The 27,356-nt window shown below is 45.1% G+C and overlaps 1 protein-coding gene across 1 annotated transcript in view; it reads right to left on the bottom strand.

Annotated features, from left to right (window-relative positions):
• PKD1L1 (polycystin 1 like 1, transient receptor potential channel interacting) overlaps positions 1–27,356 on the bottom strand; it is a 203,514-nt gene that overhangs the window by 123,181 nt on the left and 52,977 nt on the right. Inside the window, 7 exon segments of the mRNA XM_017868553.1 lie at positions 2,606–2,787; positions 6,720–6,926; positions 19,139–19,271; positions 21,130–21,369; positions 21,909–22,077; positions 22,615–22,734; positions 25,126–25,299. Of these exon segments, the coding sequence (XP_017724042.1) occupies positions 2,606–2,787; positions 6,720–6,926; positions 19,139–19,271; positions 21,130–21,369; positions 21,909–22,077; positions 22,615–22,734; positions 25,126–25,299 (1,225 nt within the window).

Below are 27,356 nucleotides of genomic sequence, written 5' to 3' on the forward strand. Positions count from 1 at the left end.
GTGAGATGGACTTCAGGCATCTCTCCTCCCAGTCTTACAGTCTTTCTGCAATATAACAATTGCCACACCCAACGAGATAAATGTGGCTGCTCTGTCCGGGTCAAGCAAGAAGATGTCACCCCCAACCTTGAGCCAGTCTTACTCTAGCAGGGATGCACGCTCAACCACGCAGTTCCAGCAGGGAGGAAACGCTGCCATGGAAATGTTCGTGGCTAGGAAGGCCTGGCTCCACCCCGCAGCCATAAGCCCTTTTTAGAGGTGTCACTTAAATGTGAACTGATACTGATCTTTTAAAGAGCATTTCCCTGTCTGGTGTGCAGGCACCTCATTCTAGACCTTTCTGTTTCCAGAGCCTGCATAAAGAGGCACTGTGATGGCTCAGGAACTACCCCACTCAGCAGGAACACTGCCTCCAGCTCACAGGCTGTGCAGAGCAACTGCCCCTGGGACTTAGCTGGAATATTCTATATTCCCAGGGAACAAATTCACTATTTCAGCAGCCACACATGGAGCTCTCGTTTTGGGGCACTGTGCTGGTGCTAGGGCATGGGGATGTGAAGATGAGTAAGACACAGTCTCTGTCTCCTTAGGGTGGGTGCAGGGAAGTCAGCAGATGGCTGAGGGCTTTTCCCAGAGCATGTGCATGAATCGAATCGTTGAGTCCAAGCAGCCTTTTGCCTCCTCTCAACTCAAGAAACACCAAATCCCACACCTACAATACAGCAAATCTGTGTGATCACAGGGGTTGGGAAAACAGCACAACTCATCTATTGCTTTATAAATAAATATTCCCTGACTAGCTACGACGTTCCAGGCATGGGGGATATGTCAGATAAGAGCCCTGCCCTCCAGAGCAGTGACCACAGTAAGTGAGCAAAGGCTCGATGTCAGGGGTGACTACTGTGAAGAAAGGTGCCATCAAACCAGGGCAGGATCTGTCATTTTGAGGTCTCAGCAGGGGCCCCACTGGGAAGGTGATATTTGAGCAATGAGTGAAAGGAAGGGGGTGATGGCAGACGTTTGGTGAACTGAGTGATGAGCTTCAGAGGGAATCCTTGCTGTAAAGAGCTGAGAGAGATGCAAGCTGGGTAAGTCCAAGGAGGGGCAGGAAGACCAAACAGGCTGCTCAGCGAGCTGTGGAGGCAGGAAGGGACAGCTGAAGCCGCAGTGGGTTGGGAGAGATCACTTCGGCCTCATTGGCAGTGTGAGGACGTTGGCTTTTACTCTTGAGTAAAAGGGGGTCCTGGAGGGTCGAACTGTGAAGTAAAGTCTTCTGACTGTTTTAAAAGAATCTGTCTCCAAAAGGAGGGAGGGTAGGAGGCGGGTGAGGGATGAGAAATTACCTATTGGGTGCAATGTACAGCATTCAGGGAATGGTTACATTAAAAGTCCAGGCTTTAACACCACCAATATATCCATGGAACAAAACTACACTCATATCCCCTAAATCAGAAAGAATAAAAGCCAATTAATACTAGCAAAAGAACCCATCCCTGCCATGGAGACAGGGTTGCAGGGGAGGATGGAGGTGTGGAAACTGGCCAGGAAATCTTACAGAGATAAGCCCAAGACCCTGGCAGCTCAAACCAGAATGAATGGGGGTAGGGGAGGTGGTGTGGAACTGATGTTTAAGGGAGGGCCAAAAAAAGAAAAAGTAAAAGTAAAAGATGCTGCCAAAGATTTTGGCCTGTGGCCGAGTGTGATGGCTCATGCCTGTAATCCCAGCACTTTGGGAGGCCAAGGTGGGCAGATCACTTCAGGTCAGGAGTTTAAAACTAGCCTGGCCAACATGGTGAAACCCATCTCTACTAAAAAAAAAACAAAAATTAGCCAGGCATGGTGACGTGCATCTGTAGTCCCAGCTACTCAGGAGGCTGAGACAGGAGAATCACTTGAATCCGGGAGGCGGAGTTTCCAGTGAGCTGAGATCGAGCCACTGCACTCCAGTCTGGGAGACAGAGTGAGACCCTATCTCAAAAAAAAAAAAAAAAAAAAGAAGATTTTGGCCTGAGCAACGGGAAAGGTCCTTCCATGGGTGCAGAAGGCAGGTACGTGGCTGAGATGTCTCGAGGCTGTCCAGAGGGGGCGCTGTAGGGAGGCCAGGACTCATAGCCCAGAGTCAGGGGAGTGGTCTAAACAGAGAATCCCTGTTTGAGGCTGTTGCACATGGATCATGGATGGATCCACATCAGGACCCTAGCTGAGGCCATAGGTGGGAAGGGGTGTGGATGGAGAAGAGGAACAAGGCCTGGGGCAGCCTCCTGCAACAAGAGACCCATCCACCTGGAGATGAGCAACCTGTGGAAACCAAGCCTTCCACACACCACGGCATCTCACCAACCAAAAATTTAATAATGGTGACACTCAAACCTCACGTTCCAAAACAGATCATTCTTTAAACACCACCTTAAAAAGCGACGCACATTTTACTTCCACTCTTTTCCTCAATTCCTTTATATTTTGATCCTAAATAAAGCAGTTAAACTTACGGAAGTGGATGCACTTAAAATTTAAAACTATTAATAGCCTCCAACGTCCCCGAGCCTGCATTTGCAGAATGCGCGGTCTGAGTAGCTGCACAGCTGTGTGTGTGGGTGGTGCTCACCTGAGAGTTGCCCCAGGGTTGTCAGGATCGAAGGACTCAGTCCCTCTGAGGACAATGGGGGATGAGGTGGTCCTGGAGAAGAACAGGTGTGTGCCCTCGGAGATCACACTGACAGGGGCCTGGGCTCGCACCTCCAGGCCCACACAGTAGTTGCTATACACCACACTGCCTTCAATCTGAACCTGCAGGGGCAAGGAAGGACAGGGGATGTCATGCAGGGACAAGGCAGGGACTCGCTGGAGAAACACATTCATCTGAAAATTAGAAAGGAAACTCAATGCATCCCCGGCTCCAACTAAAACAGTCATGCTAGTCAAAATAACCACTCTACTGTGCGACATGAGAACTGTGACTGGAGTCCTCAAGAGCACGAACATCCTCCTATCCAAGCTTGTGTTAATGTACAAAGTTGGGCATTTCCTAGCTTGTGAACACAATAGAGACTTTCCATGTGTGCGCATTTTATAGTTTTTAAACCTCCTCCTTCCACAGTGAATTGTTCAGGCTCCCGGCTTTTGTGCAACTTCCTTCACCTATCTTAGAGCTGCTTCTTTCTAACCCCCAAACATACCATGGACTTTAGGAAGTGTAAATGAAATTTAAGACAAATAATTTTAAACCGAGGAATAGCGGAACATGTTATAAATAAAGCATTCACATTGTTCTTTTACAAGTTTGATGCAGCCAGGCGTGGTGGCTCATGCTTGTAATCCCAGCACTTTGGGAGGCTGAGGTGGGTGGATTGCTTGCACTCAGGAGTTTCAGACCAGCCTGGGCAACATGGTGAAACCTCATAACTACTAAAAATACAAAAATTAGCCGAGCGTGGTGGCGTGCACCTGTAATTCCAGCTACACGGGAGGCAGAGGCATGAGAATCTCTTGAACCCAGGAAGCCCAGAGCGGGAGGTTGCAGTGAGCTGAGATCACACCACTATACGCCAGACTGGGCAACAAAGTGAGACGCTGTCAAAAAAAAAAATTTTTTTTTTGATGCAATTTGAAAAAATATAGTCTAATGCTTGCTGTTCTTTCACTGGGCCTCAGCCTTGATGACTCTAGATTTTCTTCAGATGCACACAGCTTCCTGCTGATCAGTCTCCTGAGTAGGACCAAAGACAACGAAACAGCTGTAGGATCAGAACTTCCATTTCCGCCTTCAACCTCTGCTTGTTCAGCCTCTCCAGCTCCAAGGAGCTGCTGAGAATGTTCCAAGTATATACAAAGGCTGGAGGAGGCAACAAGTGGCAAGCTGCTTGGGGAAGATGCAGGGATGGTCAGGAGCAAAGGAAACCTGAGGCTCTGACTGTGTGAGGTCAGAGACAACAGAAGTTACCTTATCTGTCAGAAGGTCTCCAAGACTTAGAGAAAGACACGGATCCCCTGTAAAGACACTGAAGACCACAGAGCTGGCTCCTGGCTCACAGCCAAATCTGCCTTGGCACTCCCATTACCTGGCCTGTCCCACAGGCTGGACACATCTTCTGTGGCTTGTTGGGCTTAATTTAAAAATGACGTAGTTTATAAATTTAGAAAGCAGAGTTTTATTTTTTAAGAAAGGGATAGTAATCTGTAAGCAGGAAGTGTAGTCTCTGGCTAAAAAATTGAAAGTAAGTGTTTTGAGGAGGGAGGGAGGGAGGGGTAAGATAGGAATTTAAGTTGAATGGGTTATCCCATATTCACAGGATATAGGAGTTATGGATATCTATGGAAGAGGATTGTGTTTTTGTGTAATAAGTAAACGTATATATGTGTTTTATGTTTATTTTTGGGTGGAGACAATATTGGAATGTATTATAATTAGGTTGTTGTTTATGTTACAAGGTAAAGTACGGACATGAAGGCACTTAAATGCGTAGTCTCTATAAAACTGGGCAGAATTAGTTTATAGTTGGTGTTTTTTATTAGGAAAAAGTTATAGAAATTAGTTTTTTGTTTAATTAAAATTATAGTTATGGCTTGAGGAATGGGGGGTTTAGTTAGTTGATGTTTGGTGGTTGTAGAGTTGTAATTGTTTTAATATTGCTTATTTTAAGGCTAGTGTTTGTTTAGCTGATAGAGAAAAAGGGAGAAAAATCCTGTGACAATGAGAACATAGTTTATTTTTTAATTGTAGGAATGCATGATTTCACTCTTGCCTGGCATCACCTTAGGTCTTGTTTATAATTTGGTATCTTATTGTCATAAAGAGTATGTCCTGGCCAGGCGTGACGGCTCACGCCTATAATCCCAGCACTTTGGGAGGCTGAGGCAGGCAAATTGCTTGAGCCAGGAGTTGGGAGAGCAGCCTTTGCAACAGCGTGAAACCCCGTCTCTACAAAAAATTAGCCAGGCGTGGTGGTATGCGCATGTAGTCCCAGCTACTCAGGAGGCTGAGGCAGAAGGATCACTTGAGCCCAGGAGGGAGAGGTTGCAGTGAGATTGCAGCCACTGCACTCCAGCCTGGGCAACACAGTGAGACCCTGTCTCAAAAAAAAAAAAAAAAAAAGGAGTCTGTTCTGTCAGTCTTATCATCTCTATTTGAACATTAATGCTGGTTAGTTGTGTCTAAACTGTGAAAGGGAGGGGGTGTAATGAGGCATACCTGACCTTGAGTCCCATTATGGCTGGGAACTCTATTTGTTAAAGGTTTTTCTGGGTCCCCTTGGCCAAGAGGGGATTTGTTTAGTTGGTTGGGGGGTCTTAGGATTTTATTTTTAGTTTACAGGTTCTATCTACCTCACCTACTAGGTTGTTCACGAAAGTGTGCACATATCTTATTTATTTCCAAATCCCTCTCCCAGTACACAGCCAGGTACAAATAGTGTTGTTTTCATTAGGAAAATGAAGAGCAGACTCACCCTCCTTCACTCGTTCAGTATTACAGATTTTCCTTTGCATTTCCCCTTGGCTTCTTACAATTAACCACCCATCAGGTCAGAGGCTCCCCACCACCCCGAGGTCCCCCGACACTGACCCAACTCTGCTCTCTATTCCCCGGCTGCCCCCTGCTTCAGCCTCTAGTGACTTCTCACCTTCACTGACACTCTCCCAACATCCCATCCTTCAGTCTGTTTCCTACTTGTTCCCAATCAACATTTCCAAAGAAGAGTATACAGCCTGCTGGGAAAGCTCTGGATTTTCCTACAACCTGCATCTGAAGTAATGCTATGCTAAGCCTGGTCTGCAGCCTGCTGTCACTTGGTCCATCGTTACCTGCCTATTTCACAATGAGATAAATACAGACACTGAGAGGAAGCTTCTGGCAACTCCAGCGTTTGCCATCGCTGTGACATCCCAGCACAGATTGGGAGGATTTGCTTGCTCAGGCAAGGTCAGGGCAGTTTGGGTGCCAAGGAGCTCTGTGGCCAGCCACACAAGGCACCCGTGGAACTGTGCCCAGTAGGACTGCGTGCCCCACAGCTTAAAAGAACAAAGCTCCTTCGCTGCAGATATCCTGATGGTCCCTGATCTGGTCCCCGCAGCCTGGCCTGCCCACTGCATCAGTTGATCCCAGACTCTCCCACCAGGGTCTGCTCACTATCCCTGGTCTTCTTCTAGCCTTTGCCAAGCTGTTGCCCCTCCCAATCCCTTTCTATGTCTGTGAACAGATTCTCTTTTCAGGACCCTCTTTCTTGAAGCCCACTTTTTAAAAAATGACCTCTCCCTCTTTTAACTTGCATATTTTCACCATTTTTTCCAGCCAAAATGCACCAAGCACATGCTGAGAATCAAAGTGCCAGGCAGTCACTGTGAATGCCTCTTGGATACCCTGCCCTCTGACTGTCATCCCCTTTCCTTTCTGGGTGATTGGCCCCTAAATGGAAGGCCACGTATTCTCCTTACATCCCAGCACCAGCACAGGGCTTATTCAAATTAGGTACACAGGAAGGTTTTATTATACACATTGGAAGGAGTTTTTCATCAATTGCTTTGCCAGCATTTGAACATCATTTGTTCTCTTTGGGGGAATTACACATTTCTCTTAAAATCCTATCCAGATTTTATTTTTTTAAAACAACCTCCCTTTTCCTGGATAGAACAGGTGTTGAATTACAAATGCTGAGCTCTTGCTCCAGGGCGACGGGAAGCAAGGGTTTCACTGGGCCGGTAGAGCCCTAAGTCAGCGAGCTGACCTTGGCAAGGACAGTGTAGTTCCCATACTCCAGGGTGTGGCTCGGGAGGATGAGGGTCTGTCTGAGAGTGTCGACAGCAGCAGGGAGGGAGACAGGGAGCCCTTCAGAGTCCATCAAGTTCCAGGTGTAAGACAGACCATGGGAAATATCACAGAAGACTGCAGCTTCAAACGTCACCCCCAGCCTCACAGGCTGAGACCTCCATATCTAAGTATCAAGAAAAGATGTCTCATTAAATGTCCATCACATCTAATGTACTGGTAACTTACTAGAAACTTAGTCTTAACTGCAGATCTCCAATTATTTGTTTGCATAATCACAAAATGGTATTCTTAGGGCTGGGCTTTAGATGACACCAGAATAAATACTACATCTATTTTATAGACAAAATAAAAGGTAAAAAAAAACCCAACTAAAATAATAAGTAAATATTTATATACTCATGAGAAGAAACTTCCTATGCATAAAACTAATGGAAAAATAGCAAAGATATCTGATATTTGATTACATAAAAAATTTAAGCTTCCAAATGTCAAAATATAAATGTTATTATGCTCCTGGTGTTTTGGTACCTATGTATATACATGTGTCATATATATACGTTTTAAATCAATCCATATAATAACAAAATCTTTTGCAGTGATACCACAACAGACGTTTGCTTTCCCTACATTTTTCTTCACTGAAATATCTCTTAAGACATTCTCCAGAAATCATGACATTTACCCTTAAATACTAAATATAATCTCTAAAAAAACTAAGGGAATTTTCCCTAACATAAACACAATTTTACTATCTCACCTTAAAAATTAACAATCATTTCTTAAATATAATCTAAACTTAGTTTATAATCAAATTTCCCTTGTCTCCAAAACATACCTTTGTGCAATTGTTTGATTTGAGATGCACAAAAGTTCCTTTGTAAAAAAAAAAAAAAAAAAAAAAAGGAGACGAGGGAGAAAAGTTTTCTTATCAACAAGAACTATGAGGTTTCCTAAACTATAGTTTGGTCAGGAAAATAATAATAAATGCTTATTCTTCCCTTAATTCCACCATTCGGAGTAAGAAAGTTGGAGCAGTAGTTACTTCTCCAGCAGGTGGCCCAATATTGTCTACTTGTGTCTGCCATGCTGTGGGAACAGCGGGAGAAGCTTCTCTTTCTCTTCAGCATAATTATTTTTAAAATATTAGCACTTGGCCGGGCGCATGGTGGGCATCAAGCCTGTCTAATCGCAGCACATTTGGGGGCGAGACGGCGCGGATGACAAGGTCAGGAGAGCGGAGACCATCCGTGGCTAACACGGTGAAACCCCCGTCCATACTAAAAAATACAAAAAAATTAAGCCGGTCGAGGTGGCGGGCGCCTGTGAGTCCAGCTACTCGGGAGGCTGAGGCAGGAGAATGGCTGAACCCGGAGGCTGGAAGCTTGCAGTGGAGTCTGAGATCCGCCACAGCACTCCAGGCCTGGGCGGCACCAGCGAGACTCCGTCTCAAAAAAAAAATAAATAAATAAATAAAAATAAATAAATAAATAAAATAAAGAAAATATTAGCATTATTCATTCAATTGTAGACGTTATCTTTTAGATGCTCCAAGTAGCCCATCTGAGACCTAGGGCACTCTCCTTGGCCTGGCTCTGGCAACCTTCTGATATGACCCTACTGGTCTTTGAAAGTGATGGGTTTGTTGCACTATTCTTTCTACTTTTCTTTACGCTTTAAAATTTCCATAACAAAGAATTTTCAATGTAAATAGTAGCTGATACAGATATAAAAAGCATATTTGCTCACTTTAATACGCGAATGAGGACAAGGTTATGGGGGAAAATATTACTGTCTGCACATTCACACCCCTTATCCTTCCCAGTCACTCTGTCTTTCTGAAACTCCTCCACACCACCTACTTTGGGCTGGATCCAGATTTCACCTCAAGCATGGAGGAGCAAGCCAGGCTAGGGGGCCTCAGGATGGAGTCTCTGCCTGGCCAGGGCGCCTCCACCCTGGGGCAGACGCTGAGTTCAGGGTCTCCCCCTGGAGGGCTTTTTTTTTTCTGAGGGTTCCATAAAAATTGGAAAGGGAAGGCCGGACGCGGTGACTCATGCCTGTTATCCCTGCACTTTGGGAGGCCGAGGCGGGTGGATCACGAGGTCAAGAGATGGAGATCGAGACCGTCCTGACTAACATGGTGAAACCCTGTCTCTACTAAAAATACAAAAAATTAGCTGGGCGTGGTGGCGGGTGCTTGTAGTCCCAACTACTTGGGAGGCTGCGGCAGGAGAACGGCGTGAACACAGGAGGCGGAGCTTGCAGTGAGCCGAGATCGCACTACTGCACTCCAGCCTGGGAGACAGAGTGAGACTCCATCTCAACAACAACAACAACAACAACAACAAAAATTCGGAAAGGGAAAAACCTGGAGGCAGCTGAGAAATGGGATTTTAAGAAATCTTGGTGCTCATTACAAATGAAAGTTTACAGGCTACCCTCTTTGGGTCCCCTCCCATTGTAAGGGAGCTCTGTTTTCACTCTATTAAATCTTGCAACTGCACTCTCCTCTGGTCCGTGTTTGTTCTGGCTTGAGCTGAGTTTTCACTCGCAGTCCATCACTGCAGTTTCCTGCCACCATGCGGTTTGCCGCCCTTGCAGATCTGCTGCTGACTTCCATCCCTCCAGATCTGGCAGGGTGTGGGCTGTGCTCCTGATCCATCGAGGCGCCCATTGCCTCTCCTGATTGGGCTAGAAGCTTGCCATTGTTCCTGCATGGCTAAGTGCCCGAGTTCGTGCTAATCGAGCTGAACACTAGTCACTGGGTTCCACAGTTCTCTTCTGTGACCCACGGCTTCTAATAGAGCTATAACACTCACCGCATGGCCCAAGATTCCATTCCTTGGAATCTGTGAGGCCAAGAACCCCCAGGTCAGAGAACACATGGCTTGCCACCATCTTGGAAGCGGGCCGCTGCCATCTTGGAAGTGGCCCCGTCACCATCTTGTGACCTCTGGGAGCAGGGATCGCTGGTAACATTTGGCGACCAGGAAGGAACCTCCAAAGCGGTAATATTGGACCACTTTCACTTGCTATTCTGCCCTATCCTTCCTTAGAATTGGAGGAAAATACCGGGCACCTATCAGCCAGTTAAAAACGATTAGCGCGGCTGCTGGACTTAAGACTCAGGTGTGAGGCTGCCTGGGGAAGGGCTTTCTAACAACCCCCAACCCTTCTGGGTTGGGAGCCTTCATCTGCCTAGAACCAGCTTTCGCTTTCAATTTTCCTGGGGAAGCTGAGGGCGGACTAGAGGCAGAAAGCTGTCATCCCAAACTCCCGGCATTAGCTGGTTGAGATCATGGCGCAGCCAGAAGTCTCTATTCAACAGTCGCCCATGCGTGCTCCCCTACCTTTCCTTCTCACTCATACCTCCTGGGTCCCGACCACGACTTTCTTGAAAGTGTAGCCCCAAAATTCTCCCTACCTCTGAATCTACTTCCTCTGATCCCTGCCTCCTAGGTACTAATGGTTCAGACTTTCATTTCCTCTAGCAAGTTGTATCTCCAAAGGGATCTAAGGAAGCTCTACGCTGCATCCTTAGGCATCTAGGCTATAAACCCAGGGAGTCTCGTCCCTGGTGCCCCTCCCGATTTAGGTATACAGCTCTCGACATGAGCAGTTATGTGGGACCCGTTCCCCACCACCCCTGCCAGGGCCCCAAGTTTGTAATGGTTAAGAGAAGGAGAGAGAGAGAGAGACAGAGAGGAGAGAGAGAGAGAGACAGGACAGAGAGAGAGAGAGGAGAAAGAGGGAGTCGAAGAGAGAAATAAAGAGAAAGAAATAGTAAAAAATAGTGTTCCCTATTCCTTTAAAAGCAAGGGTAAATTTAGAACCTGTAATTGATAATTGAAGGTCTTCTCCCGTGACCCTGTAACACTCCAATACTACCTTGTCGTCAGTGTAAACAAGGGCGTAGCCTGAAAACACTGAGACCACTGACAACCTGTAGTCTTCCTATCAAAAATCCTTAACCCAGTAACCCACGGATGGGCCAAATGCATTCAGTCGGTAGCGGCAACTGCTTTGCTAAAAGTAGAAAAATAACCTTTAGAGGAAACCTCATTGTGAGCACACCTCACTAGTTCAGAATTATTCTAAGTCAAAAAAAGCAAAAAGTAGCTTACTAACTCAAAAATCTTAAAGTATGGGGCTAGTCTGTTAGAAAAAAGTAATTTAACACTCACCACTGATAATTCCCTTAACCCAGCAGATTTCCTTACAGGGGATTTAAATTTTAATTACCATACAAAGGTCAGACCAGACCTAGCAGGAACTCCCTTCAGGACAGGAGGATAGACGGTTCCTCCCAGGTGATGAGAAAAAACCACAATGGGTATTCAGTAATTGATAGGAGACTCTTGTGGAAGCAGAGTTAGAAAAATTGCCTAATAATTGGTCTCTTAAAACTTGGGAGCTGTTTGCACTCAGCAAAGCCTTAAAGTACCTACAGAATCAAAAAAACTATCTCAATCCTGCCTCAAAAGGTTACCTACACCCTCTCTGAAATGAACTTGCATGAGAACTATTTATGGGAATGCATCTTGATGGGGCAGCTAGGTTGTTATGAGATACTCAGGAACCCAGCCCAGCTCTAGGATTCACCCCTGAGCACAGAGGCAATGTTGGGCACGCTGGTAAAGGACCATTAGGATCCAGCAGCCCAGACCCCTTTCTTTGTGGTCAAGAGAGGCGGGAAAAGGGGTGCAGGACTGCTACATCCGTGAGCGTAACTAATCTGATAAGCAGAGGTCCATGGGTGGTTACCCACCCTGGAAAGGAATAAGCATTAGGACCATAGAGGACGCTCTATGACTAATGCTCATTGGAAAATAACTAGGGGTTCTGGCATCCCTGTGTTCTTTTTTCAGATGGGAAATGTTCCCCCCAAGGCAAAAATGCCCCAAGATGTATTCTGGAGAAGTGGGACCAATTTAACCCTCAGATGCTAAGAAAGAAATGACTTATATTCTTCTGCAGTACCACCTGGCCACCATATCCTCTTCAAGGGGGAGAAACCCGGCCTCCTGAGGGGAGGATAAATTATAACACCATCTTACAGCTAGACCTCTTTTGTAGAAAAGGAGGCAAATGGAGTGAAGTGCCATATGTACAAACTTCCTTTTCATTAAGCGACAACTCGCAATTATGTAAAAAGTGTGATTTATGCCCTACGGAAAGCCGTCAGAGTCTACCTCCCTAACCCAGCATCCCCCCAACTCCTTCCCCAAATAATAAGGACCCTACTTCAACCCAAACGGTCCAAAAGGAGATAGACAAAGGGGTAAACAATGAACCAAAGAGTGCCAATATTCCCCGATTATGCCCCCTCCAAGCAGTGGGAGGAGGAAAATTTGGCCCAGCCAGAGAGCATGTACCTTTTTCTCTCTCAGACTTGAAGCAAATTAAAAACAGACCTAGGTAAATTCTCAGATAACCCTGATGGCTATATTGATGTTTTACAAAGGTTAGGACAATCCTTTGATCTGACATGGACAGATATAATGTTACTGCTAAATCAGACACTATCCCCAAATGAGAGAAGTGCTACCATAACTGCAGCCCGAGAGTTTGGCGATCTCTGGTATCTAAGTCAGGTCAATGATACGATAACAGAGGAAAGAACAATTCCCCACAGGCCAGCAGGCAGTTCCCAGTGTAGGCCCTCACTGGGACACAGAATCAGGACATGGAGATTGGTGCCGCAGACATTTGCTAACTTGTGTGCTAGAAGGACTAAGGAAAACTAGGAATAAGTCTATGAATTATTCAATGATATCCACTGTAACACAGGGAAAGGAAGAAAATCCTACTGCCTTTCTGGAGAGACTAAGGGAGGCATTGAGGAAGCATACCTCCCTGTCACCTGACTCTACTGAAGGTCAACTAATCTTAAAGGATAAGTTTATCACTCAGTCAGCTGCAGACATTAGAAAAAAAACTTTAAAAGTCTGCCTTAGGCCCGGAGCAAAACTTAGAAACCCTATCAAACTTGGCAACCTTGGTTTTTTGTAACAGAGAGCAGGAGGAGCAGGTGGAATGGGACAAACGGGATAAAAAAAGGCCACTGCTTTAGTCATGGCCCTCAGGCAAGCAGACTTTGGAGGCTCTGGAAAAGGGAAAAGCTGGGCAAATAGAATGCCTAATAGGGCTTGCTCCCAGTGCGGTCTACAAGGACACTTTAAAATGATTGTCCAAATAGAAATAAGCCGCCCCCTGGTCCATGTCCCTTATGTCAAGGGAATCACTGGAAGGCCTACTGCCCCAGGGGACGAAGGTCCTCTTGAGTCAGAAGCCACTAACCAGATGATCCAGCAGCAGGATTGAGGATGCCCAAGGCAAGTGCCAGCCTATGCCATCACCCTCACAGAGCCCCGGGTATGCTTGACTATTGAGGGCCAGGAAGTTAACTGTCTCCTGAACACTGGCACGGCCTTCTCAGTCTTACTCTCCTGTCCCAGACAACTGTCCTCCAGATCTGTTGCTATCGGAGGGGTCCTAGGACAGCCAGTCACTAGATACTTCTCCCAGACACTGAGCTGTGACTGGGGAACTAATTTACTCTTTTCACATGCTTTTCTAATTATGCCTGAAAGCCCCACTCCTTTGTTAGGGAGAGACATTCTAGCAAAAGCAGAGGCCATTATACACCTGAACATAGGAGAAGGAACACCCGTTTGTTGTCCCCTGCTTGAGGATCCTGAAGTCTGGGCAACAGAAGGACAATATGGATGAGCAAAGAATGCCTGTCCTGTTCAAGTTAAACTAAAGGATTCCACCTCCTTTTCCTACCAAAGGCGGTACCCTCTTAGACCCGAGGCCCAACAAGGAATCCAAAAGATTGTTAAGGACCTAAAAGCCCAAGGCCTAGTAAAACCACGCAATAGCCCCTTCAATACTCCAGTTTTAAGAGTACAGAAACCCAACGGACAGTGGAGGTTAGTGCAAGATCTTGGGATTATCAATGAGGCCATTGTCCCTCTATATCCAGCTGTATCCAACCCTTATACTCTGCTTTCCCAAATACCAGAGGAAGCAGAGTGGTTTACAGTCTTGAACCTTAAGGATGTCTTTTTCTGCATCCGTGTACATCTTGACTCCCAATTCTTGTTTGCTTTGAAGATCCTTTGAACCTAACGTCTCAACTCACCTGGACTGTTTTACCCCAAGGGTTCAGGGATAGCCCCCATCTGTTTGGCTAGGCATTAGCCAAGACTTGAGCCAGTTCTCACACCTGGACACTCTTGTCCTTCGGTACGTGGATGATTTACTTCTAGCCGCCCATTCAGAAACCTTGTGCCGTCAAGCCACCCAAGTGCTCTTAAATTTCCTCATCACCTGTGGCTACAAGGTTTCCAAACCAAAGGCTCAGCTCTGCTCACAGCAGGTTAAATACTTAGGGCTAAAATTATCCAAAGGCACCAGGGCCCTCAGTGAGGAACATATCCAGCCTATACTGGCTTATCCTCATCCCAAAACCCTAAAGCAACTAAGAGGGTTCCTTGGCGTAACAGGTTTCTGCTGAATATGGATTCCCACGTACGCAGAAATAGCCAGACCATTATATACACTAATTAAGGAAACTCAGAAAGCCAATACCCATTTAGTAAGATGGACACCTGAAGCAGAAGTGGCTTTCCAGGCCCTAAAGACGGCCCTAACCCAAGCCCCAGTGTTAAACTTGCCAACGGGGCAAGACTTTTCTTTATATGTCACAGAAAAAGACAAGAATAGCTCTAGGAGTCCTTACACAGGTCCGAGGGATGAGCTTGCAACCCATGGCATACCTGAGTAAGGAAACTGATGTAGTGGCAAAGGGTTGGCCTCATTGTTTATGGGTAGTGGCAGCAGTAGCAGTCTTAGTATCTGAAGCAGTTAAAATAATACAGGGAAGACATCTTACTGTGTGGAATCTCATGATGTGAACAGCATACTCAATGCTAAAGGAGACTTGTGACTGTCAGACAACCATGAGGAAAGTAACTAAAATCATAAATCCCCATGGCCCTCCCTTGTCATATTTTTCTCTTTCCTGTTCTCTTACCCCCTTTCACTCTCACTGCACCCCCTCCATGCCACTGTACAACCAGTAGCTCCCCTTACCAAGAGTTTTTATGGAGAATGCGGCTTCTTGGAAATATTGATGCCCCATTGTATAGGAGTTTAAGGGAAACCCCACCTTCACCACCCACACCCATATGCCCCGCAACTGCTATAACTCTGCAACTCTTTGCATGCATGCAAATACTCATTATTGGACAGGGAAAATGATTAATCCTAGTTGTTCTGGAGGACTTGGAGCCACTGTCTGTTGGACTTACTTCACCCATACCAGTATGTCTGATGGGGGTGGAGGTCAAGATCAGGCAAGAGAAAAACACATAAAGGAAGTAATCTCTCAACTGACCCTGGTACATAGTACCCCTAGATCCTACAAAGGACTAGATCTCTCAAAACTACATGAAACCCTCTGTACCCATACTCGCCTAGTAAGCCTATTTAATACCACCCTCACTGGGCTCCATGAGGTCTAGGCCCAAAACCTTACTAACTGTTGGATGTGCCTCCCCCTGCACTTTAGGCCATACATTTCAATCCCTGCACCTGAACAATGGAACAACTTCAGCACAGAAATAAACACCACTTCTGTTTTAATAGGACCTCTTGTTTCCAATCTGGAAACAACTCATACCTCAAACCTCACCTGCATAAAATTTAGCGATACTATAGACACAACCAACTCCCAATGCATCAGGTGGGTAACAACTCCCACACAAATAGTCAGCCTACCCTCAGGAATATTTTTTTTCTGTGGTACCTCAGCCTATCATTGTTTGAATGGCTCTTCAGAATATATGTGCTTCCTATCGTTCTTAGTGCCCCCTATGACCACTTACACTGAACAAGATTTATACAAATATGTCATAACCAAGCCCTGCAACAAAAAAAATACCCATTCTTCCTTTTGTTATCAGAGCAGGAGTGCTAGGCGGACTAGGTACTGGCATTGGCGGTATCACAACCTCTACTCAGTTCTACTACAAACTCTCTCAAGAACTAAATGGTAACATGGAATGGGTCGCCAACTCCCTGGTCACCTTGCAAGATCAACTTAACTCCCTAGCAGCAGTAGGCCTTCAAAATCAAAGAGCTTTAGACTTGCTAACTGCTGAAAGAGGGGGAACCTGTTTATTTTTAGGGGAAGAATGCTGTTATTCTGTTAATCAATCTGGAATCGTCACCAAGAAAGTTAAAGAAATTTGAGATTGAATACAACGTAGAGCAGAGGAGCTTCAAAACACTGGACCCTGGGGCCTCCTCAGCCAATGGATGCCCTAGATTCTCCCATTAGGACCTCTTGCAGCTGTAATATTGTTACTCCTCTTTGGACCCTGTATCTTTAACCTCCTTGTTAAGTTTGCCTCTTCCAGAATTGAAGCTGTAAAGCTATCAATTGTTCTTCAAATGGAGCCCCAGATGCAGTCCATGACTAAGATCTACTGTGGATCCCTGGACCAGCCTGCTAGCCCATGCTCCAATGTTAATAACATTGAAGGCACCCCTCCCAAGGAAATCTCAACTGAACAACCCCTACTATGCCCCAGTTCAGCAGGAAGGAGTTAGAGCGGTCGTCGGCCAGCCTCCCCAACAGCACTTGGGTTTTCCTGTTGAGAGGGGTAACAGAGAGACAGGACTAGCTGGATATCCTAGGCTGACTAAGAATCCCTAAGCCTAGCTGGGAAGGTGACTGCAACCACCTTTAAACATGGGGCTTGCAACTTAGCTCACACCTGACCAATCAGGTAGTAAAGAGAGTTCACTAAAGGTAAAGAAATAGCCAATCATCTATTGCCTGAGAGCACAGTGAGAGGGACAGTGATTGGGATATAAACCCAGGCATTTGAGCTGGCAAGGGCTACCTTCTTTGGGTCCCCTCCCTTTGTATGGGAGCTCTGTTTTCACTCTATTAAATCTTGCAACAGCAAAAAAAAAAAAAAAAAGAAAGTTTACTTTTGACATTATTTAAGTGACTTTAGTTATCATTAAAATTACTTTTCAATTACTTTTTATTGTTTCTATTCTGAATATGATATCACTCTAAGATTTGTCACAAAACTGTCCAGACTTATGTGGGTTATAGCAAATTTTAATACTAGGGTGCCAATTTTTAGCTCATTCATAATAATAAACATTAAAAAATATGAATGCCTAGTGAGAGTGAGAGTTGGTCCCTCAGTGCCAACACATGTGAGCTGCTACAAGAACATCTCTAGGCTTGTCAAGATTCCGGGAAAGGCATTGTGTCCTTCAATTCTATAACTTGTAGTAATTCCTGTGAAAAGGCCATACACTTGCAGAACAATGTACAGACAGTGTAATTGCCAAGTTATTTGTAGTGATAGAAAACTGGAAGCTTAGCCAGGCGCAGTGGCTCACCGCACATTGGGAGGGAGGCCAAGGCGGGCAGATTGCCTGAGGTCAGAAGTTCAAGACCAGACTGACCAACATGGCAAAACCCTGTCTCTACTAAAAATACAAAATTAGCCAGCTATGGTGGGGGGCACCTGTAATCCCAGCTACTTGAGAGGTTGAGGCAGGAGAATCGCTTGAACCCAGGAGGTGGAGGTTGCAGTGAGCTGAGATCATGCCATTGCACTCCAGCCTAGGCAACAAGAGCAAAACTCCATCTCAAATAATAATAATAATAGTAATAATAATAATAATAAGAAGAAAGAAAACTGGAAACAACAAATTGTCCAACCAGAGGACATTATAAAATGATGTATAATTCATATACATAAGATTTAACATTAGGACACCATTAAAATCATGTAATCAAAAGGCTGCTTAATAACAAAAGAAAATGCTCACACTGCAACCCAGGTTTGTGACAAACACACATACCACATATTAAAAGCCTTAGAAAAATACTGAAAATAAACACAGCAGACAAAAGTGGCTATTGCCTACTGCCTGGATTTCAGATGATTTCATTTTTTTTCCCTTATACTTTTGGAAAACATGTAAAATAAAAAATGACTGGGCAGGGTCCTTCAGGTCTATAATCCCAGAACTTTGGGAGGCCAAGGCAGGTGGGTCACTTGAGGCCAGGAGTTTGAGACCAGCCTGGCCAATATGGCGAAGCCCTGTCTCTACTGAAAATATAAAAATTAGCTAGGTATGGTGGTGCACACCTGTAATCCCAACTACTTGGGAGGCTGAGGCAGGAGAATCACTTGAAGCCAGGAGGCAGAGGTTATAGTGAGCCGAGATCATGCCACTGCATTCCAACCTGGGCAACAGAGTCCCCCCGCTTCCCACCAAAAGAAAAAGAAAAAATGAAATTATCAATATTGTTTTCTGTGTTTTGCAGATAAGAAAATAAAAATAAAAATGTTTTACAGATGAAAAACTCAAGAAAACCACTCTGTCCCATATCCTAACAGCAGAGTTAGGACAGGAGCCAGAGCTCTCCTGCCTGGAGTCTGTGCTTTTTTCCTGCTGTGCCTTTTGCTTTAGTCCCTTTGCTGTTTGGGTCCATCTCTCACACCCAGAGAACACGTTCCCCCAGCACGCAGACCTCCTCAACAGTGTAGGTGCTCACTGGTCTAAAGGTGGGCAGGGGTCTTGCTTGTGTGAGGGCCAGGACCCTCTCCAGAATGCCCTGGGCACTTGGTCTCCGCATGCTGATCTCCACCAGCACCCTCTGGGGGCTGACCTCTTGGGGTCAGATTCCATAGAAAGCATTTTAGCAAATGCAGCTCAGTCACGCATTTTAATTCCCATGCGTCATTTGAGCACCTTTGCTCTGAAAAGGAAATTTTGCTCTAAACCACAGGCCTCAAAGGAATTAAAGAAATAAAAAAGCAACCGTATTTTTTTCTAACCCAGAATAGGTGTTCAACAGATAACCGATCATGTCCTTTCATTTTGGTGTTATATAGATTCAAGTGTTTCATTCTCCTGAAAATGCTACAGTTCTTAGCACAATCCAAAAAAAAAAAAAAAGAAAGAGAGAAAGAAAAGAAAAAAGAAAAGAAAAGAAAAGAAAAGAAAAGAAAAGAAAAGAAAAGAAAAGAGCTCCTTAAAGTGAGCTGTGCTGAATGCCAGAGTAATGCAGGCGAATAAAGAACTTATTCACACGCCAGACCCCAGAAATGACGCTGTCTCCTCCTGTCCAGACTGGGGCAGCCCTCCCTCCCCCGAGGGCCCAGGTCACCCACTCTGAAGCCCTTATAGGCGCTCCTTTGTGTAAATTACAGCAGGATAAACTGGACAAAGCCTCGCTTCATTCCCCAAACTCACCACTCCAGTGGTCCCAACTCAGAGGGAGGCTGAAAAAAGGCTGCTGGAGGATTTCCCAGACTCTGAGCCTACCTGAACTTTCTCAGGCCCCATGTTCTTAACCAAGGGTGGCTGGCAGGGCTCGCACACGATGAAAAGTTGCTTTCTTAGGGTGGAGGCACTGACGTTATTGAAGGCAAGTACCTCCACTGTAAATTCTCCTTCCCTAGGAGGATAGAAAGCATGGAAAATAACAGATTTATGTTGATAAACGTCAGGCTTTCATTCTCTTCATACCCAGCCCTATCTGCAGAATTAAGTATTTGACAGCAAGTCATCCCAGTGAATAAGAACAGAAGAGGCAAATGTCACAAGACTGATTTCCACAGAGGTCTTTCATCAACTAACTAACAGACTGGCTCCCCAACTTGCCTGGGCCAGGCCAAGGACCAAACTCCTAGACTGATGTCACATGCTATATTCATCCAGGTGAGGGGCGTGTGGCTTCCTTCTTTGGGCAACCGTCCCCACAGCCATGACCTGGCCCCCTCTTGACAACAGAGCAGATCTATATATTTTCCCTGTGTGATGGGTACCCCAACCCACAACTAGGGGGTCTCTGGGGATGGTCTTCCTGTTCTATTTCTGCTCCATGGATCTGGTTTCCTGACCAATTTCTTAGAGTCCTACAAACTCAGGAAGGACAGGATAGATCCATGGCTTGTCTCCGGGGAAGGGGAGCGGGTCATAGCTGTGGAGGGATTCAGAACAGTTGGAGGTGAGAGCTGGGTAGCTCCTGACCCAGCAGGTGGTGCTTTACTAAGGAAATACGTGGTTATTTTGCAAACGTTGCAACATGGATAATTACTTAAGACTTCTGAATTTGAAACAGAAAAATATTCCCATCAGAAGACCGCAAATTTGAGTTTGCAAGGACCAAAATATCACTTGCCATCCTGGAGCTCCAGCAAGAAAGGTAGGGCCTACTGATAAGAATGAAGACTGGATGATTGTCTCAGGTTGTCAGAGAGCCCAGGGCACACTCTAGAGATGACAGTGGAGGCACCGAATAAACCATGTCACTTCCACAGGGCACAAAAGGGCTCCTGGAGCTACCGAGTACATCGCAAGGTACCTAGGCCACCATGTGCTCCACGGAGGATGCACCAGTCTACAAGCCACTGCTACTCAATGCTTTCCTCATGTGAAAATCTATTTCTGATGAAAAAGTCCTGAATCCATAGTTAGTGATGGGGCCATTCAGTCCCCACCAAAGGGTGGAGAGGCTGCAGTGTGGGTTCTCGTGGAAATCCTGCATTGGAGGAAGTTTGCAATCTTTCCCTGATGCCACTGGCTACATGAACCTAATTTTCTAGATACTTCTGCACACTTTGATATTTCCCTGTAGCAGCATAAAATTTGAATGCCAGCCTGAGGCTCAGCCTTGGCCATGTATGTCTCCCCACTGAAAGGATTCGACCCACTTGGGTCCTAGAACTCACTCACCCTAGAGGCTCGGTTGGGAATGAGTGATCCAGCCAGTCTGCACCTTACCATAGCTCCATGATGCTTTGTCCCAGGTACACAGTGGGCACTCAGTAAATGCAGAGTTAAAGGACAGAGTTCATGCTCTTCCATATGACATCAAGGCCCTTCACAATCTGCCAACCTACACTCATCTCACCGATCTATATATGTCCTGCCAATCACTCCAAACATCTCCTGTTGACACCTCACCTAGCACCTTTGCCCAGGCTCTCGTCTCTGTTTGGGATCCTCTCTCCCATTTCCCTTTGTCAAGCTCCTACTCAAGGTATCACTTTCAGTGAGCCATTTCCACCACATCACAGGCCTCCTTTGCAGCCACAGCCCCTGTGCTGAAAGCATCTCTTTCCTCTTTGTCTTTCCCCTGGACTAGGAGCTCCTTGAGAGACATGGACAGGTCTTATTTGTCTCTGTGTAATCATCTGTCACCTATGCTGACTGACAGGCAGGTCTCTATGTGGAACCCAACAGCTGATGCCTTAAGACTCTGATTCCCGCGCTGTCTATAGAGAGCACTCTGCTGCCTTGCAGTGGCTCACCTACTGTAGACGTGGCTGCTGGAGCTGCTCCCCAGGCGGATGGTGCCATCCCCAAAGTCCCACAGGTAGGCAACATCGGTGCCGAAGTTGATCCGGCACTCAAAGGCCACACTGGCATTTACCAGAGCTGAGGAGGGGGACATGAGCCGATTGGCCACAATTTTCTTCTGCACCTTGATGACGTGGGGCTCAGAGACCACACTGCTGATCCTGTTGGAAGCCTTAACCATCACACGATACCTGCAGGATGGGGAAAGGAAGGCAGGGAAGGCAGATGGCAAGACAAGAACAGGGTCAGATCCAGAGAAACCATCTGCCATACTTCAAGAGGAAGGCGGGGGAGGGGGAAAGCAGCATTTAATTTGTAAGAACTACCAAAGTATCCAGTGATTTTCATCTTATTGAGGAGAAAGGGGTTGATATTTTTGACTATCCCCTCTTTATTATTTAATTCATTTCTCAAAGCAGTAGGGGTAAGCATCATTGCCCTTTCTTAGATGAGGAATTTCTTAGGTCATATGGGTGGCTGAGATAGAATTCAAACCTAGGACTGTCTGCTTCAAAGCCCTACACCGTTTCCCTTAGTTCAAGCTGAAGAGAAATGAACTAAATCTTCCCCTAAATCTTAGGTTGAGTTTGCTTCACAGAAGGACCGAGTCGCCTATTGTAATACAAATGCAACAGCCATAAGATGCCTTCAGTAGCGGCATGGTGATCTGCAGACTGAGTATAGGCTGCGGTACAAACAGTTACTCAGCAGGACTGCTACTTTTACTGACCATTGGGGGATGCTGAGTCTTTTTTTAATGCTTCTTAAAGTTGTCCTCACTGGCGGATCCTCTCCAAAATACCACTCAAATTCCAGGGGTATTGTTTCCTTGGTAATAGCTGTAAATGTAATGTCTGTGTCTGTGGCAAACACAGTTCCATTTGTGTAGACAGACACAGCTGTGGCAAAAGAAAGGAAGGCATAGCTATGTCAACATAGGAGGGCTGGAATCTCCAGAGAAACTAGTACCTCTACTTTCCCACTTGGTCACGGGCTTGAGTGATGGTGAGGAAGCTCTGATACACATGCAGGTTGGAGGCAAGGATGCAGCTATGGGCACACGGTAGGCAGTGCTGGCCCTGGTTCAAAGGCCCCAAAGTGCTTGCACAGGAGGAGCTCCTAAGGCCATAGGGCCAAGTCCTTTTGGGAGTCTGCTAGAAAGGGTGTGGCACATGGAGCTGGCAGATAATAGTCCTGATAACCCACCTTCCCATTCCTTCAGATGGGAGCCTTAATGCCTGTGGTTTCACAAAAGTCCCAGAACAAACAGCAGGTGAACAAAGAACCTGTCCAAGGACAAATGGGGCTCTCAGGCAGAGCTGATAACAAAACCTGGTGCTGCCTACAGCTTTCCTAATCCCAGCTGACTGCGCGAGGGAGGTTTTTGTTAAGCGAGGGAGGTTTTTGTTAAATCTGGAATTAAAACAAAGACATACACTGCATCCTATACCAGACAGTCATGCTGTGCCAAGCCTGGCTGTCACCCACTTGAGTCTGAGAAATAAAGGACACGTTATATGAAGGAATAGGTGGAAAATGATGTACAACAACAGTGCCTAAAATGAGAAAAAAAAAAGGAGATAAGAGAAAAAGTCTTAAAATTCACTTTTATCATGCAACACAGTCAGTATTTTCATTTTAACTTTCCCTCTTTGAATCTCAATAAATTTCAAAATTCTAAGCGTGTGCTCTGAAATCAGACACACCTGGGAAACATAATCACAGAATTTCTGTCATTAAAATTTTCTTTGTATATTTTCTCTATTTGAGACCTCCCTACATGGTATTAAATATGTTAATTCCTTTGAAATATGTCAATTACTTTGACAGATGGCCTTGTTTTCAAAGTATTTCTCAATGTGTACACTAAGTAGTCTTCACAGGAGTTCTTAAATAGAGGTCTAAAGATAAGCCTCATGTATTTAAGTCCTATAAGATGTAAGATTGTGCATATATGTATATATACATATACACACACCATACACATATCACACAAATAGCATATACACACATACATACCATATACACACCATACACAGCATATGCACCATACACATACACACCACATGTACACACATACCACAGATACCCCCCTACATACATACCACACATGCATGTACATATGTATGGGCATACATACGGAGGTGGATACCAAACACTGAATCAGACTCTGAAAGAGTACGGTGATGTCTAGGAAGATTTAAAGCAACTCATTTATCATAAAAGGATATTAAGAAAGGAGGGTTATTTGGCCGGGCATGGTGGCTCACGCCTGTAATCCCAGCACTTTGGGAGGCCAAGGCGGTCAGATCACAAGGTCAGGAGATCAAAACCGTCCTGGCTAACATGGTGAAACCCCGTCTCTACTAAAAATACAAAAAATCAGCCGGGCATGGTGGCGGGCAGCTGTAGTCCCAGCTACTTGGGAGGCTGAGGCAGGAGAATGGCATGAACCCAGGAGGCGGAGCTCGCAGTGAGCCGAGATCATGCCACTGCACTCCAGCCTGGGCGACAGAGCAAGACTCTGTCTCAAAAAAAAAAAGAAAAAAAAAAGGAGAAAGGAGGGTTATTTATTATTACTACTGTTCTTCTCTTTATAAAGAGAAAATATTTGTTTATAACAGAGATAAAGTGGAATGAATATTCTATCAATGCATCAGTTTTCGAAAAATAAATATATGACTAAAAATAGATATGATAAATATCACATGATCTCATTAACTATGTCTGAAAATTAATTCTGAGCTCAATCTGATAATCAAAAGTGTTAAAGAAAAAGATACAGTTTACAGATTTGCACAAGAATACCCTATTATGAATCTGTAGGGCTGGATGCAACTTGGACCTTCCTATTCTAAATCCTGGCAGGGAACCACTGGAGATTTACAAGAATTGTGCTCTTGCACTGGCTAGACGTGCTGCTTATTTATTCAGGGTTAGATAAGACAAGTCAGTATGAATGACCGACTGGCTAGTTAGGGTATGAAAACAGGTTAAAAAAATCCTTCCATATGTATGTCATAACTTCTTGGATGGAGAGTTTCTCACTAGTCTGATTGTAAACAGGTACAGCCACCGTGTGGAACAGCTGGAAATAATTCTTACATGGATGAGTTCACTGGGACTCATCCCTCCATTGGATCTCCCTTTCTCCTGTTTCTGAGAAATATGACCCCATCATTCCATCCACGTAGGCTGCACTTTGGGAGTGCCACTGGCTGGCTCCCCATTTGCTCTGTTATAAAGTGTAGGGACTCTTTTCTCTATAGCAATTGGCTGGAGTTCCCCATTTCCACCCCCACTGGCCTTAGAGCTTCCGGCCCCTCCCTCTACAAAACTGACATGAAGGGAATACCTCCCTTACAGGTAGCTGTGCAGATAAAGTAGGGTGACACGAGTGAGGTATTAGCACTGGATAAGGTGGAACGGATATTTTGTCTTTCATCAATGCATCAGTGTGCACCTGGCACACTCAGAAAGCACTGGATTCTTTCTCAGTTCTGTGTTTAGCTCAAGGCCATGCTGTCTGACCAAAATGTCCCTCTAGCCCGTGCTGCAAGGCTCATCATGCCTGCCAGCTCCCACTTCAGATATACCCTGTCCCCACAGTTAGATAAAGTTTCTGTCTCCTAAAGTCTCCCAGCCCCTTAGCCATGTTCCTTCCTAAGCATTTTTAATATCCTGTCTCATCCTGCTCCTATGCATATCTTAATGTTTTCACTAAGATAATAGATTCCTTGAGATGAAGACTTTGTATGACTTTATCTTCATGTTCCCCTAGAACACAGTATTCTGCAAGACATGTTTTCTGAATTAGGGAAGAATGAATGAAGGATGTTGTATCGAATTTAGAACTGCTATAACTTGAACAATATAAGTAAAGCAGAGACGCCCTGCTTCATTTATAACTGAGGGGTGCTTGCTCAGACTCCAGATATAGGTCTTACTTTTCTGATTCACTTGGGAGTCAGTAAAGACAAGCACTTCATCCTCATGGACACTGCTGGAGTTCATGAACGCAGACACGGCCTCACGGCCAATCTCCACATAATAAGGCCCAAGCTCCACTTTGATTCCATGAAACTCATTATAAATAACAGCCTTGAGCATATAGACTCCTTCTGGAAAAATAAGAAAGAATGGACATTTGATGAATTTTTAATAACAGGCATAACAGTTAACATTTGCAGAATGGTCATAATGGGGTGACTAATGGGGAACTGATACAGGAAAGGTGATTTTTCTTATCTCTTATAGCAGCAGGATCATTTCATGGGCATGTGACCCATACAGTTGCACAGAGCCCCACAAGCAATGGAGCTATGTGAGTGATTTAATGCTCTTTTATCTTGAAATTCTTCATAATTATTTTCAGCAAGGGGTCTTGCATTTTCATTTTCCCCTGGGCCTTGAGAATTATGTTTCCAATCCTGTGCAGTAGGAAATATTCATAAGGATGAAAATAGATATTGGTTATCCCACAGCTAGACAAATAATACTTAAACAGCCAAATGGGAATATATCAAATAACTATGATGGTGGATGACAAAAATGGCCCCAAACCCTTACCCGTTTTCACACACTTACAATATAACTGTAATATGACTCTGTGGTTCCTCTCATTAAATGGTGAAGCCTATAGCTTCACCCCTCAAATCAGTGCTAATCATGTGGCCAATGGATTTTCAAAGTGCTTGCACATTGGGGCTTGCCCTCTCTTTCTTGTCTTGGGACCTCTGTTATTGTCATTGGGACCCTGTCATTGCCATGTGAATAGCCTGACCTAGTCTGCTGAAGGATGAGAGACACATGACTGAGTCCCCCCATGGCCCCAGCCGAGGGTCAGTCACCTCCAGGAGAAGAGCCACCTGGCTGATTGGCAGCTGGTTGCAGACCTATGAGTGAGCCCCTCTAAGACCAGCTCAGACCTGAAGAACTCCCAGCAGAACTGGGAGCCGAATACAGGATTGTGTTTTAAGGCACTAAGTTTAGGGTGGCTTGTTAACACAGCAATAGACTACTGATACAATTCCACTGAACTGGAAAGATATTAGTAATTCTCTAATCTCAACTCCCTATACAATATCCTTAAACTGTACATTTGATCATGTCATTCCCCAGCTTGGAAAATGTTAAGTGATTTCTAATGTGTCACAGGAGCAAATTTGTAGCTGAGCCCTTCCCCCTCAGCTGAGCTGGTCCCAATCACTCATCCTTGACTCCACCAGGCCCACACCTGACTCATCAGCCACACAGAACCAGCCTCCACTGCTCATATGGCCAGTCTCCACCACAAAGATGCCCCTATGCATGGTCTTCTCTCAGTTTACAACATCCTGCTTTGTGCCTCCATCTGAGCAACTTGCACCTACCATGAGCCTCTTTGAATGACCCAGGCAGAATCACTGGCTTCACCTGGCATCTGACCACAGAACGTGGGCTGGGCTTCCCTCGCAGACTCACTACATTCTCTGTCTTTCTTGTCCCCAAACCTCATCACAGAACACTTAGGACATACACAATATATGTTTATCAAAGGACCAATCAAGTTTACAGAATGGAATGCTGAAGCTCGAAAGGTTAAACAATGTGCTCTAGGCCTAGAGTATGCAATGCTTTCTTAGGAATTAAGATAGTCATTTCTCTCTTCACTTGCTGCATCCAAATTATATGGAATAATATGTGGATCTACTAGCAGCATAATAAGAAGAAAAAAGGGAATGATTTTAAAAAGTAAAAGTCTATCTCCAGGGAAGAATAGTGAACATGGTAGCATGCAGGAGGATTTGGGAATATACTGTGATAAGCAGAGGCCAGAGAGAAGGGTATCCTACTTTAAGCACAACTCAGATTAACATGTAAGAGAAACAGGTACACTTTCCCAAATTGTATTTTCATCTTGGAAGCTATATCTCAGATGTTGAGACACCATTCATAACTTTATTCCAATTTTCTCACAATACTGCTTCTCATAACTGTGTCCAAAATAACTTTGCACATGAATTTTATGACAAGTAGAAAGTGAAATAGACATCCATGCAGGTCATCCCATTCACAGGAACCAGAACTTAACTAAGAGTGTGTTATGTGTTGTTGCATGTCAAAAGGCAGATTTCACGACCACAAGTTGGAAAAGGCAGTTTATGTAATAGTTAAGAATGCACTCCATGGACTCAGA

Source organism: Rhinopithecus bieti, unplaced genomic scaffold (assembly GCF_001698545.2).
Source record: "Rhinopithecus bieti isolate Rb0 unplaced genomic scaffold, ASM169854v2 scaffold_3527, whole genome shotgun sequence".
Lineage (NCBI taxonomy): Eukaryota > Metazoa > Chordata > Mammalia > Primates > Cercopithecidae > Rhinopithecus > Rhinopithecus bieti.